Below are 14,600 nucleotides of genomic sequence, written 5' to 3' on the forward strand. Positions count from 1 at the left end.
TCACCGTGATGAAATCTGGACTTTATGAAGACAACTTCCCTTGCTGTCTCCAGATTGTATGGAGTTCTTTGACCATCTGATGAAATATTTTGATTTAATGCTTTTAGCACATCTGAAGAAAGATTTGACATACAGCAACAGTTAGTATGTTTGAAAGGATTTCCATTTAAAAGGCAGATGCAAAAATCTGGTTTGTACTTCAACAGAAGTGTTCACAGTAATGCTGTCCTTCAAAAATAAAACTCTTCCAAGTTGTTCCAAGTGTGCTTATTCATGAGTTCTACCAAAAGTGGCATGGCTTTGGGCAAACGTTACAGGTGGAACAGAAACTTCAGGAATAAAACTGGTCAAGGACAAAGTATTAAGGAATAAGCTTCTGGTCAAAATCGTCTCAGTTTACTCTTTAAAACAAACAAACAAAAACAACAAAAAAACAAACCAAACAAAGAAGAAACCTGGTCTGGAATAATTGCTTCAGAGATTTGGCTGCTTCTTTACCAAATCTGCACTATTTTTGCAGGACACCATGAGTATGCTATATCTTTGTAAGCCATTATTTCTTCTAAAAGATCCAAGTATCTGCTATGCTTTTTCCTTCAGCTAGTATGGCTAGAATTCTGATTTCTCAGTAGATCCTTGTCAGCTTAACTCAAGTTCAATGACTTTAACTTTTTTTAAAGAATTGGTTACGCTTTTTTTTCTGGCTTTGTGAATACCTGCATACCAGACATGTTTCTTCTACTTGACCTAGTAGCGATACAGTATTGCAATACCACTGGTTATGCAATGAAATACTCTGCAACAAAAAGAGGGGTAGCTGACCTCTCACAGTGTGAAGTACATATGCTTTTGTAAATACTGAGCTTTAAGCAGAAGTGCTAGGAACAGAACTTCTGTAGCCAGAAGCAGGGCTTTTAAGATTGCGTTGATACAGTTCTTAAACTTACCTTAGGCTGTTTGCTGTGGAGATTATATATGTGTAGCTGCATTCAGTTAAATCATGTATTAATAACTGATCATCAAGGGTGCTACCTTTCTTTTGTCATCTTTAAGCTTACTTTCAGAGCTTTATCTTTCAGCTACTGCACTTAAAGCAGTAATTTAAATAACTTAGTATTAAGATCAAATGGACTCTTCACTAGTCAGTGTATTTAAAATGAAATCACTGTATATATTTAATATGGGTTGATCATGATTGCAGTTGGAGCAAACAAGTAGCATTGCTTGCTGTGACTGCCACAGCTTCCTAGTTTAAAGTATCTACTCTTTAGTTTCTTAATTTTGTCAGACCTTTAATTATTAATTTTCCATGTAAGTTGTTTTTTAACTGTATATTCTGCAGAGTTTCAGCAGTTTCACTAAGTTCATTAAATAAAGTGAAGGGAAAGGTCATGTAAAATAAATACCTGACTTTTTTTCTTTTGGGAAACAGTGTCTCCATGCTTTTCAGTAGAATATAAGAGTGAGAGCAGCATCCCTTTCCTGTTCCTTTGAATATAGGTGGTTGGAACATGCCTCCTATCAGGCTTTCTGCTTTTCAATGGAAGTTTCTGCTAGTGGCTAATTGTCCTTGGGGCTGTCCTCAAGCCCATTGTAGATGCTCAGCATCTTCCTAATCACACTAAATGCATGGTTCCCTCAATCCCTAGATTGACCAGGCTAAGAACAAGTCAGTTTTACAGGTTGCTGGATCATAATTCTTAGGAATAAAGGACTGAACCTGAGTAGATGAATAACGTTTGCACTATACTACACATGAGTTGAAGGCATGGAGTTCTCTTCCTCCCATCCTATACTTTCTTTGTGACTAAAGCTTCAACAGCAGCAGTAAAGAAGGAATGTAACTTAGGTGTGGAGGGGCTAGAGCAGGAGAAAGCACAAACTCATTCATAGAATTGGAGGCTGAAGAAAATAAGCAGAGTTCAGATGAGGAGAAAGAAAACTGACAGTAGGAAGATTAAGAATACTCAGTAATTTTTGTTGGCGGTTTTGGGATGTTGGGAACTGGATTTTTCTGTATTTTTTTCTAATTACCTGGCTCCTTACATGGCATCCTTACATTACCTGGCTCCTTACATCAGTGTGCTCAGGTGGCCAAGAAGGCCAACAGCATCCTGGCCTGTATAAGAAGCAGTGTGGCCAGCAGGTCTAGGGAAGTGATTGTGCCCCTGTACTCGGCTCTGGTGAGGCCGCACCTTGAGTACTGTGTTCAGTTTTGGGCCCCTCGCTACAGGAAGGACATGGACGTGCTCGAGCGAGTCCAGAGAAGGGCGACCAAGCTGGTGAGGGGTCTGGAGAACAAGTCTTACGAGGAGCGGCTGAGGGAGCTGGGCTTGTTCAGCCTGGAGAAGAGGAGGCTCAGGGGCGACCTTATCGCTCTCTACAGTTACCTTAAAGGAGGCTGTAGAGAGGTGGGGGTTGGTCCGTTCTCCCATGTGCCTGGTGACAGGACGAGGGGGAATGGGCGAAAGTTGCGACAGGGGAGTTTTAGGTTGGATGTTAGGAAGTACTTCTTTACCGAAAGGGTTATTAAGCATTGGAACGGGCTGCTCAGGGAGGTGGTGGAGTCACCATCCCTGGAGGTCTTTAAAAGACGTTTAGATGTAGAGCTTAGCGATATGGTCTAGTGGAGTACTTAGTGTTAGGTCGGAGGTTGGACTCGATGATCTTGAGGTCTCTTCCAACCTAGAAATCTGTGTCTGTGTGTGTCTATGTAGTTTCCACCAAGTAGAGTGTTTAGGCTCTGTGTGGTGGTTGAACTTATACAGAAAAAGCTGTACAGTTGCTATCACTTCCATTACCAAGCAAAAGCTGAATTAAGATAATGTCTTACTTCTGGCATTCTCTCTCATTAAACAAACAAGCCTAGAAAGATTCTGAGTGTGAACGGATACAAATAATATGCAATATTTTCAGGGGGGTCTGGTGAACTTTTTACATAGTATTTTCTTTTTTCTTCAATTTTATAGTTTTTACCTGTGACCTCCTTTTTAGAAAAATAATTTTTAGCAGTTCAGAACTTTGTGGTGACTAGTTGAAATCTGTGATTACAAAATATTTTCACAGGCCCTCTAGAAGTATTAGCTATATCTTCATTTCTGAAAATGGTTATTTGATCATTTTTCTTTTCACAGAATCTGAAGAACCATCCCAGAGCATTGAGACAAATGAGACAGATGATAAAGCACTAAGTGCTGAGCAGCTGAATGATGGGCTAGCTGAAGAAGTTGAAAAAGAAGTAGCAGAAAATGTTTCAACAACTGAAGACTATATTTCAGATTCTGCTATTTCAACCGAACAAAGTGAAGAATCTTTAGTGAAAGCTGAATAAAGTACTTCAAGTGCCTTCAGTAGCTAGTTTTTAGCTTTGTTCATGCCTGTTGTTACTATTCAGGTGAGCTTTTTTAAATGGTACAACTTAAAAATCTCGCTTGAGCTTAAACTGCCTCAACTGCCACAGTATGTCAAAGCTATGTGTGAAAGTGAGTATTGTAAATTAAGCATGTGTCTTTAAATAAGTTAACTCACAGAATGTATAGTTGGTTGAAGTCTAACAGTCATAGCCGTTGCTCAATTTGCATATTTAAAAATTTAAAAGTAAGTTTTATTAAAGGTGACCTAAAATTTGGCCTCTAGCTGTCAAATGATGAGCCACAAACTGGCCACAACACAACTGACCTAGTAAGTTTGATCTAGTGAACTTAAAGATACTTTTTAATTCTTCCCTGTTGAATTGAGTACATCTTAAATACAGATGTTTGCAAGCTGAGGTGTCATCCGACATTTGACTTAAGCACATGGAAAGTGTCATTACAGTGGTGTTAATGTTATTCATTGTCTAACTTTTTGACAGAATTAAGTTAGATGACACTCACAAAAATTGCATCTCCTTTGGTATTTGCATTGCAGATGAACCAGAGGCACGTACATACGGAACTGTTTTGTGTTTACATAAAATATAGAAAGTCTCTGCACTTGATTGTACTTGAATACAAAGCACTATTTATACCTGTACAATAATGACAAGATATAAGTGAATTTTGTGCCTTTGTGTATTTTGTTAAAGGAAAATAAAGACATCTAGCAGCAAGATTTGCTTTGTGATTCCTAGAACTTAATAGAACTTCTGTTCTGCTGTATGCAGCAGTTCCACAGTTACTTTGTAGAAGCTTTGTAGAAGTTCAGGAGGAATATAACATGTTACAAGGAGCATGTATATATGTTGCTAAGGTGGCTTCCTTACAATATCAATAGATCCCTCATCGGTAGTGGGAGCTTACATGTGGTTACCAAAAGATTTTCCAACTATGCTTAAAGTCTGTTGCTTGTATTTATGGTTAAAATTGCAATGAACATTTGCTGCTGGATTACTGAAGTTGTATGTGTTTATATAGCTTTTGAAGCTAAGGACTTGTGTGCATTTCCTGTTATTTTTAACAACTGGGAACCTGGACTAGCATGTTTCTGGTGCATAGAAATGAGACATCTAAATCAAACTGATTTTATTTTTTTAAACATGCTGAGCCTGTGTAGTTTGATTCTTTAGTTTTATAATGTGTGTGATGTCCTCAATGTACTTTACAATATGGAAGGAAGGGGAAACTTCAAACTTTTTTTTAAATTGTCTTGGTCCCAAAGTAAAATGGTTTTATGTTGTAAAGGCAGCCAAAGGCTCAATCTTAGTAAATCAAAAGCTCTCTACAAGTAAAACATATTTCTAAATGTGACCATCTCTTAATAAGAGACATTAATTCTTACCTGAACAGCAATGATTTATTTTCCAAATAATTGTTTTAATTCTCTAGGGTTAGTTTAAAAGCTCAACCGTTTCATCAGGATAGAAGTTTAGGAGAGAGTCTCTATTTAGATAAATGAGGAAATCTTTTTTTCTGGTTCACTAACTAAATTGCAATTCATATTTTAATTAGTAGAATTCTAAACAGAATGTAGGCAAGTGATTAAAGGAGTGTTTGTAGATGTTTAGCTATATTTATATAAACAACATTTAGTAAAAACAAGTAACTGTCTTGTGTGTAACTATCTTAGTTGTAAATAAAAAAGAAAACGGGCTCTCTTTCCTTCAGATATTCTATTAGGATATGAGAGAGGTACAGGGTACAAAGGGGAATACATTCTTTAAGAGAATGTATTTTACATTCCAAAATGTCTTTAGAAATGGGAATAATTTTGCCTGAAAGTTGAAATATTTATGCATTATTCTGTAAGACTTTCAGATGTTAATATCTCCTTTGTATTTTGTACATCACTAGTTTATCTGTTCAGAGGCTGATTGTTTTGTTGGAAAGAAAACCATAAGGTACTTCAGTAGTTCAGACCAGTTAGTTGTTGGATGTACTGACAAGCACTAGAAACAAGTAAAATTTGACACGCAATCCTGTGTATGATACATTTATTGCGTGAATTACTTACTGTCCCTTCAGAATCTGAGATTACTCTAGGTGTGTATTATTTCCTTTGAAAAATCTTATCTTGGGTGTCTTTTTATAGAGTAATTTTATTTCCTTTCCTTAACAAGCAATCACTGAGCTGTAATACATAATATCTATTGAATTGACTGAGAAAATAATCTGTTGATATTAGAGCTAATTATTTTTTTCATTAGCCTGGAAGATGTCTGTCAGCTATTCTGCTTTTGTCAAGGAAACTGATGCTTTCAGCTGGGTAAGGTTGTTGGGAATCTGAATTTCTTTTTTGGAAAGAGGAGAATCAGGTGTGGAGGGGAAGCATTATTCCTCCAAATGTTCTTAAATGTGACATTAGCAGCTTGCAAAAGGAATGCTTGATGCTATCGGTTTAGTAAAAGGATCAAGTAACGATAGTTAACCTCACGTGAAAATAAATACTTGTTAAAGAGCAAAAACCCTAGACTTGAGACCAGGAGCTACCTAGAATTTTGGGGGAGAGAACAAGTGAGTTTTAAGCACAGTTTCCCTGAAAGGCTTTTTTGATTTTAGGGGAGAAAGGAAGGAAAAAAAAAAGGCAATAAGAACAGTGTATCCAAGCAAATTGTTCCCATTTTTATTCCCTCCTGATTGCTTCAGAAGGTTTGCAAAAGATGTTGAAGATATCCAGGTATTTTGGTAAAGAGATCTATTTTTTAACTTCCTAATTTTTCGATGTTTTAAAGGTATGATAAATGAGGGTAGAAGGTGAATTAATCTGCAAGTAAATTCAGACTCAGGAGGTATATATGATAGACTAGGCTTTCCTCAATTTACAGTAAGCATTCACAAAACTCCTGCCAAAACTCCTGCCAAGGATGTGTGCCCCAGTCCTGACACACAAGAGAAGAGGATTCTGTTTCTGCAGCAGGTGCTTCTTGGCTTCTGTCTACTGTAAGAGTCAATAGTAAGAAAGATACTCTGTCCTAGAGGAACTAGATCAAAATCTAAAAATACATGCCAAGAAAACAGAGCTTAGATTTTGAATAGCCACACTTAGTCATGTCTGTGACACTGAAAAACTTGAAGTAGGATTATGCAGAGCAAACTTGCTAATTGCTGGTGATATTTAATCCAATTGCAGACTGCCTCATGAATGATTGGGGGTGGGGGGGGATGGAAGAAAGCACAGGAAAAATACTATGGTTCCATGTTTTGGCTGTATTCTGACTTCCTAGTATGTACTTGAATCACATTTTATTTCAAAAATACTAGAAAGCTGGGTCCAGAGAAAATCACACTTGTGGGAAATTTTATACAAGCTCCCTTTCTTCCTGCGGCCTGGATGGAGAACAAAATCTTGAAGTGGAGTAGTGAAGTAGTACTTGGGAAATTTGTTGGTGCTAGGTTTTTATTGCTTCTGAAATACTGTGAGTAATTGCAGAGGTTTCCTTTTATCCAAATAGTTGTATTACAGAGGAATTATCTTGGTTATGTACAATCTGCCATTAAAGACAAACGAGTGCTCTAGTTCAAAATAAATTGAAGTGAGTCAGTTGGTCAAATTTAAGTGTTACTAAGAACACTTCAGAACAGGGAAATAAGGGAATGCTACTTCTTACAGTAATACCTACTCTGAAGGAGAACATAATTGATTGCCCTTAGACATTTTGACAGAAATAGATCATTTAGTGGAATTCTATTAAGAAAGTGGTTTGTCTCAAGAGCTGTTCAGTCTACAAGGAGGAAAAGTAGAAGCTTGCAAGGAAAAGCAAACAAAAGTGATGTGGAAGCTGTCTTCATTTATGGACTGGTCTAGAAGTTATCAAAAGCATGTAACTAGGGGTGTATTTGCTTGCCTCGAGGTCAAGATCAAGAAGGCTGTGGTACAGGAGTACTGCAGCAGTACTGAGTACTCCAGCCGATGGAAGGGTTTAAAGAACAGTGGGGTAAACCCAATTGGGGCAGCAGGTGGGAGGGGATTGGAAAGTTTTGTCTGACAGGACAAGGCCTTAAAGCACTTACAGAAGGTAAGACCTTGAAAATTTCTAGAAAATGTAGCAGGGTTTGGCTATTATTGCATGGCAGTACATACCCCAGATTAGTAAATTCTTATGTCAGAAACAGTATGTCTTCGCAATTAACAACAACAACAAAGAACAAAAAGCTTGTTTGCTTTTTAGAATTAATCCCAAAATAAGTGACTGACTGATAACTTGGTAGAGTACCACTGCCTAGCTACTTCTTGAGGACAACAGCAGAAAGTTGCTCCTCCTTTCAATTAAACAAAAACTTAAACTTTTTTCAACTTCTAGGATTAGTGAAACTAATAGTAATTACTATTTATAACACATTAACCTTTAGAGGCTTGGGGGAAAAAAAGAATACTTCTCCCTCTTGTCTGTGGTTCCATACCGTATTTTCTTAGCAATACTTGTGCACTTGTGAATCCGTGGTAATGGGTGAGTAGGTTAGAGGAAGCTGTTAATTATTCAATAATTGTTGAAAATTCATCTTCAAGTCTTCAGTACAAGAGTAGTGAAAGATTTTTTTTAACTTTATAAATAAAACCTCACTCCAGAAGAAGCTTGTCAGGTCTTCCGCAATGAGGAAGACAATCCACAGGGGTATGGCCTTTCTGTGAATGTTTCACTAGAAAATAACCCTGATGGATATGATTTAGCAACATTGTTGGCAAATGTCATTTGATCAGTACCTTGAAGCAAAATCTTTACTCTCACTTCCTTCCATGTATTGCTGATTGTTTTTTAATAGTATGTTTTTTCCTGTTCAGTCACATGTCCAGTCCTGTGGTTAAAAGTTAGTGTCTCAGCATCTTGTGTTTAGATTACTTTCTGAAAGTAGTAAGTGCAAACCTGTCTAGATTCTTGTCACAGTGAGCTGCTGAAGTTTCACATAAATAATCTGTACACTGCAAACATTTTTTAAAAAACTACAAGCATAATATATTAAAACTCAGAAGAAAGTGAGTTGACTGTGAAAAGACTCTGGAAGAGACTGGAAATTTGGAAGTTCCTAGTAATTTGGCCAACCAGCCTTGCGGAGGGCAAGGGGTTTAAAATGGAGCTCGAGAATGAGAGGTCAATAGGAGGCTATTTGGTTACCAGTGGATTCTTTTTCATGTTGTTTGCCTCTCCTGTCTTTTTTGACTTAATGTATTAAATGATGGGACCTGGGTGATACTTCATAGAAGAGTTTTTGCCAGAAAGTTTTGATACAATTAAAATGTTTGTGAAAACTGGTAATTAGCAATCTGTGGCAGTGATCTCCTCTGTCAACTCCACCAAAGACCATGAACTGGAAGTTTTTGAGTTTGTGGAGGATGATGATTTGGTTTTAATTCCTCACCTTCTTGATTATGTCCTTACTGGGCTGATAGGCACAGGGCTTTGGATTCGAGGTCTTGGTGTGTTCACACACCATGCTTCACAACTGTCAGAGGAAAACCTAAACTTCCATCAGAAGAGTTCAGTGCTTGAGATTGTCTGGTAGTCTGAAGTTGAGTACTTCATGCTCTGAAATCCGTCTCTTCAGAGGAAAAGACGGCATCCTGAGTAGGCTGGAATTGCTTTGCACTTGATCTCTATTGGTAGTTTGTGTATGCAACGAGGTGGTTGTAGCTTTTAACAATAAGAACTGCTGCCCTCCAGCATTAATTAAAAAAAAAAAAAAAACTGTCCCTTCTGATCATGAGTCTCAAGGAATTTGACTTCTCTTCACCATTGCTTTTGATTTGTGAACCTCTCTGGGGTCCTGTCAGGTCACATTCAATCTTTCCTCTGCAAGAATAAGACCTACAGAGGTGTATGATGGGCAGGATAGAGAGAAGGGTTTTAAAATGAAACATATTGATTATACAATAATTTGCTCCCAAACCTTGGGGTTTTGAGATAAAAGCAAACACTCCTAAGATTCTTGATAGATTATCTAACTTGGCAACAGTGCAAAATCTGAAGCACTGAATCATAATATAGCCCTTCCAAGGTTGCATAAAATCAATTTGATCAGGACTTAATTTTTACATAGAAGGGAGGGTCCTGACCAGTTCTTATAACACTGCTTATTTCTCACCATTGTCACTGTGGGAATAAACATAATTCCAGGCTTCTGTACACACCTGGCACTGCACTGCTAAGTATTTTCAGTGAGCAATTACTAATTTTTTTAAAGTGTTTTGTAAGCCTTTTCCACTGTTAAATCATGTATTCTCCTTCTGTTGTGTGACAAGAATAATATGCAAAAGGAACATTGCAATTGCCTGAGAAAAGTACATGCAGCAAAATTCTGAAATCAGATATACAGGAGAGAACAAGGGGGGGCAAATACTGGAGATCCAGCAATTTGGGGTATTCAATTTGTAAATTCAAATTCAACTCTAAATTTGTAACTTACATTGAAATAATTCTCTCTCTCTCTCTCTCTCCATTTAGCTGCCTAAATGAAAATAGAGATGCTACATTTGTAGAACACTCAAGCAACAACAGACCTTTCATCTATCCTGAAATGGTCTGCCCTCTAATTCCTTGCATTGCTTCAAGGAGTTCTACTCAGTTGAGTCAAGGAGTTCTACTCAGTTGAGGAAACTTAATTCTGAATTTCTTAGCATACAACATTTCACACACACACAAAAAAAATTATTTTACATGATGTTTTAGAAGTAATATGAAAGTTGGTATTTCTTAAGGGATGTTTGTACTTATATCCTGTATATTTTGTACATAGTTTTTATTTAAACAGGAGATCCTGTATATTTATAGTTTGTTTCTGTTGTAATAGCCTTGTTGTTGCATTGTAAATATTGTGTAAATTGTTGTAAATATTGTGTGTTTATGTAGTATGCGGTATAAATAGTATCTTTATTCAGAAGTATCGTCTGAATCCTAGTAATGGCCTTGATAAGAAGTTATATCAGCTGAGGATGAACCTCCATTAAAACCAGTGACAAAGACATTGATTAGTGTGAATTCTGAAGGTCTGATAGACTTCATGAAAATGTTGTTCTTAGCTTTTCTGCTTGTAATTGAGGAAATATTTAAACTTTTGCCACCTTTTGAAATCTGGTATTTTACCAAATTAAGCAAATCCTTAAAGGTATGAAATCATATAGCCAGTTGTTGAAAAATGTTCCCTTTGCCGTTTGTGTAATTTCTTATGGAAAAGCATGATTCTGAAAAAGCTATTGAATATTCACCTGATTCAGATTGGTGGTGAGAATAAGAGGCAGGTTGCTCTTTGGCTCTTTGCATAGTAGCGATGCATGGTTTTTAAGGTGATGGTTCTCTATAGTAGTTCATTCTGTGCTAGCTGTACTCAATCAACTTGGATTTCATATTTATTTAAGGCCCTCGTATACTACCAAACAAGGATGGGGGAGGTCTCCCTGCTTCCTTAGTGCAACTCCATCCCCACAGCTGGAGTGGCATAGGTAGAAAAAGAAAGTTGTTCAGGGTTGAGTAAGTTCTGATAAGCCCCATTTATCTGCACTGCTAACAGTTGGGAGAATTCCTGGCTGATGGCATCAGCAGCCAGCCACCCTCACAGGTCAGCCTGGCACACGGCTGCAAATGTGCAGTGAAATAGAGGCATTGGATGCCTACTTTGACTTGGTATAAAAAAAAGTGTGGCAACTTCATGGGAGGACCGTGGAGTTGTGAAGATGCTGATTTTTGCCAGTGATTCCATCGGCAAACACATTTCAGGGGGGTTAGTATAGGTTTTATTGTATCTAAATGGTGATTTATGTCCTTATTCTTGCATTATTGTCCACAAGGTACTGCCCTGTGTCACGGGCCTGTATTACCTAATTTTTTCAGCCGGTTTCATTTTCATTAGTACAGCTGCTTTAGCTTGTGATCAGTGTACTGCATCTCATTGATAATCTAAAGGAGTATTAGACGCACAGAACTGACACCTAACCCTGTCAGTCTGGCTGATTGACCCCTCAGCTTCCGAAACATGGGTTCATTTTTTTTAAAACCCAAGTTAGCCCTACATCCATTTTCACACACATTCTGGGCAGTTTAAAGGTTGGTCAGAATCGAATATTGCTCTTTCAAATTTGATAATGTATGAGTACAGAACTGTGACCTTTGATACATAGTAATACATCAACATGACATGAGCAGTAAGTGCAGCAATTACCTTTACTACACTTGAGATTGTGTTTTAGTTCTCATCTTGTAAGCAATTATTTGGAAAAAAAAAAGGATGCTTCTAAGTTAAATATTTTGCAAATAGGGTAAATGTGGAAATTAATCTTTGGAGACTTTGATTTACAGGTGGATGTTTTCAAATGAATCTTGGCTTTTGAATTAACGCTGGTTCAGTGTGCCATTGGCTATTTTACAATGCCTTTTTTTTCCTGCGAGTCCCTTTAACCCTTTTTTGTTGTGTTCCAAAGTAATTTTCATATTCTGATTTATGGCTAAAGAGCCCCATCCTGCAAGCAGTTAAAAAAAAGTGTTCACATCACTCATAATAATATTCATGATAGTCACATGCATGATGGTAATATGAGTCTACATGCTTTTAACTGTCTTTCAGAGCATATGAGAGTATGTCAGTCACCATGTGTTGATTTTTTTTACAAGGCTGATTTAGTTGCTCCAGCAGTGTTTCATCTTTTCAATGTTTCATCTTTTTCTTGAGCGGAAACTTGGTTTAGTTTCTGGGTTTTCTATCTCACCTGTTATAAAATATTTGCATAATGGTGGTGCCTAACTGGCAGGCACTATAAAAACCCAAATCAAACTTAAAAATTCTTTAAAAAAAAAAAAAGCCCAAAACCTGTAGAAATCTGAGGAAGTGAGAGCTGATGCCAGTTGTCTTCTGTTCTGTGGACTAAAAATCAGAATAAAATTAAGCAGAATAAAATTATTCTAAGCAAGCAACTGAATAACCATTGCATGGTGACTTTGCGTTAGTGCTGTCCACCTTGAACAAAACTCAAAGGAATAACTTGAAGTAGAACTCCTTGTTCTTCTAAAATATCTGCTTCTTCAGCAGCCAGGCATTGAACATTGTTGGCTTGCTTGAGTTGCATACTGAACTTTCTCCTCTGTGAAGAAGATTTGTAATTCGAGAGCTGGGAAGAGTGCTGTTCTAGATTGAGGTGAAATCAACACCTTTTATAATGACGCCTTTTATAATGGCTTCTTTAAGCTCTCAAAACTCCATACCTAATCCACAGTAAGGTTTGGCCTTTTTGGGACAGTTGCTCAGGAGGCAGATGGCTGAAGAGGCTGGTGTGGAATGCGGACTGAGTGAAGCCTTACTATACCTTGCATGTGCTCGCTGGATTTGCACCTGGTCATAAACATAAGCTTTTCTAGTGGAAGTTCCATCAAGATGGAGGGGTTGTGCTGGCAGACTTTCTACCAATGGCTAGAAAACTCATGACTCGATAGCGTTGCTCCTCCTCTGGGAGGAGAAGCAAAACAAATGCATTAGATTGTTACATAAGTTAGTCCTAATCAAGCTCTTGATGATACAACTTCTGCAAAGCCATGAGTAAGGTGCTGCCTGGGGAAGTTCTGCAAACATGCTTCTGTGCTGTTGTGTTACTTGCAACCTGTCCAAAAATAACTTTTTTGCATGCTTTCCTTAATTTTGAATGTTACTAGTAGTTACTAGTACTAGCTTATTTTGTGGGGGGAAAAAAAGTGCAGTATTTTCCATTTAAAAAAAAAACACTTGTAAATAGCATGTATGTGGAAATCTTGAGGAGAAAAAGGCTAGAAAGCAGAGCAGTTTGTAGACCAAGCTACTGTCTGTGGTGCTGACTCACCTGGTGCATGTGGGTCCAGCAGCAGGGTGTGGAAGCTCATCAGTGGGGGCTCCATTTCCCTTGGGAGTTTCCCTCAGCCAAAGGATGCCACTGTGCAGGCAGGTGACTCTGGCTGCAAGTAACAATAGCACCCCTGCATTGTTACCTGTCAGTATCTGTTGGTTCTTATTTGCTCATGCTGAATTTATTACTTCTAGTAACAACTTAGGCATCGTTTATTCATCTCTGTAAACAATACTGTATAACATAATAGTAATCTTCTTTAAAATAAAGAACTGACAGCACTGGTATTCCTCAGCAGTAGAATCCCTTTTTTAATATCTGGAAAATATTTCCTTTCATATTTTAGAGAAAGGAGCGAATGTAATATTTTTTCACTGTTCCTTCTCTAACAATATGAGTGGAACTGTTTGTTTTTCCCCAAAAAATGCTAGAATTTTTGTTTGTTTCAGCTATTTGGCTATAGCTTTGTGTTGCTGGGGCTTTTTTTTAAAGAGACAATGAATGACAGTCTGGTTGCAGAATATATTTTTCTTTTTAAGGGTTATCTTAAAACAAGTTTGCAGTGGTGAAATCCTTCTGGAGGGAGACTGTTAGATTATTGACCAAATGGTGAGCAGATGAAATCTAGGGGCACTTGATGGAAACTACTTAACGAAGGCTATGTACAAGTTACTGGAGAATACTCCCAGTATATTATAATAAGGCATTATGTTCATCTTGTCATGGAAGTCGGATCAATTTGATTTTAAAATCTCAGCTGCTTTAAGAACTTTCACAAGATGCATTATGAGTAAGTGCAGTGATTCTGGGCGCTGGAATATTGTTAGTCATTGTGAGCAGGACCGAATGGGTCTCAGGATGTATAATGTGATAGATGCAATTTTTGTTAGATTTTTTTTTTCCAAGGCCAATTTAATTTTGATTTATTTGCCTCATTAACCCAAGGATTCAGAAAATTGAATGCCACCTGAGCGAGGTATTATTAACACTAGTGAAATATTTTCAAAATCGGTCTATGCTTATAAATCGGTCTTTTGAAAGCATTTTAAAGACATAATGATCTGTTGTGAAAATGTACAGCATCATTTAAAAATTGCAAAATGCTTATTTGATTTCTGAAATAAGACTTGGTCACCTGACATAAATGTATACTGATCTATTATTTATGCTTTGAAAATAGAGTTGATAAAAAACATAAGTGTTCGTGATATTATATTTTGTCATATCTAGCTAAAAAGATTGAAATCCAGAGAAACAATTTTCTGAAGAAATGAAATAGTATGCCCTCCTGAACCCCTGGGGAAAATAGCCTCTCTGTTTGCTCAGAATATGAAGCAGTAAAACAGTATAAGTAAAACAGACAGCCCATGTCACATTCCTATTTGTAC

At 37.3% G+C, this 14,600-nt stretch overlaps 1 protein-coding gene across 6 annotated transcripts in view; it reads left to right on the top strand.

Moving 5' to 3' along the window:
• The window catches only part of LNPK (lunapark, ER junction formation factor), a 39,631-nt gene extending 35,539 nt beyond the window's left edge, over positions 1–4,092 (top strand). For all 6 annotated transcript variants that reach the window (XM_035567470.2, XM_035567501.2, XM_035567476.2 and 3 more), the window contains exon 13: positions 3,135–4,092. In XM_035567470.2, coding sequence (XP_035423363.1) covers positions 3,135–3,331 — 197 coding nt within the window. In that variant the 3' untranslated portion in view covers positions 3,332–4,092. The remainder of the gene's footprint in view (positions 1–3,134) is intronic.
• The last annotated feature ends 10,508 nt before the right edge of the window (positions 4,093–14,600 follow it).

This window comes from Cygnus atratus, chromosome 6 (genome assembly GCF_013377495.2).
Source record: "Cygnus atratus isolate AKBS03 ecotype Queensland, Australia chromosome 6, CAtr_DNAZoo_HiC_assembly, whole genome shotgun sequence".
NCBI lineage: Eukaryota > Metazoa > Chordata > Aves > Anseriformes > Anatidae > Cygnus > Cygnus atratus.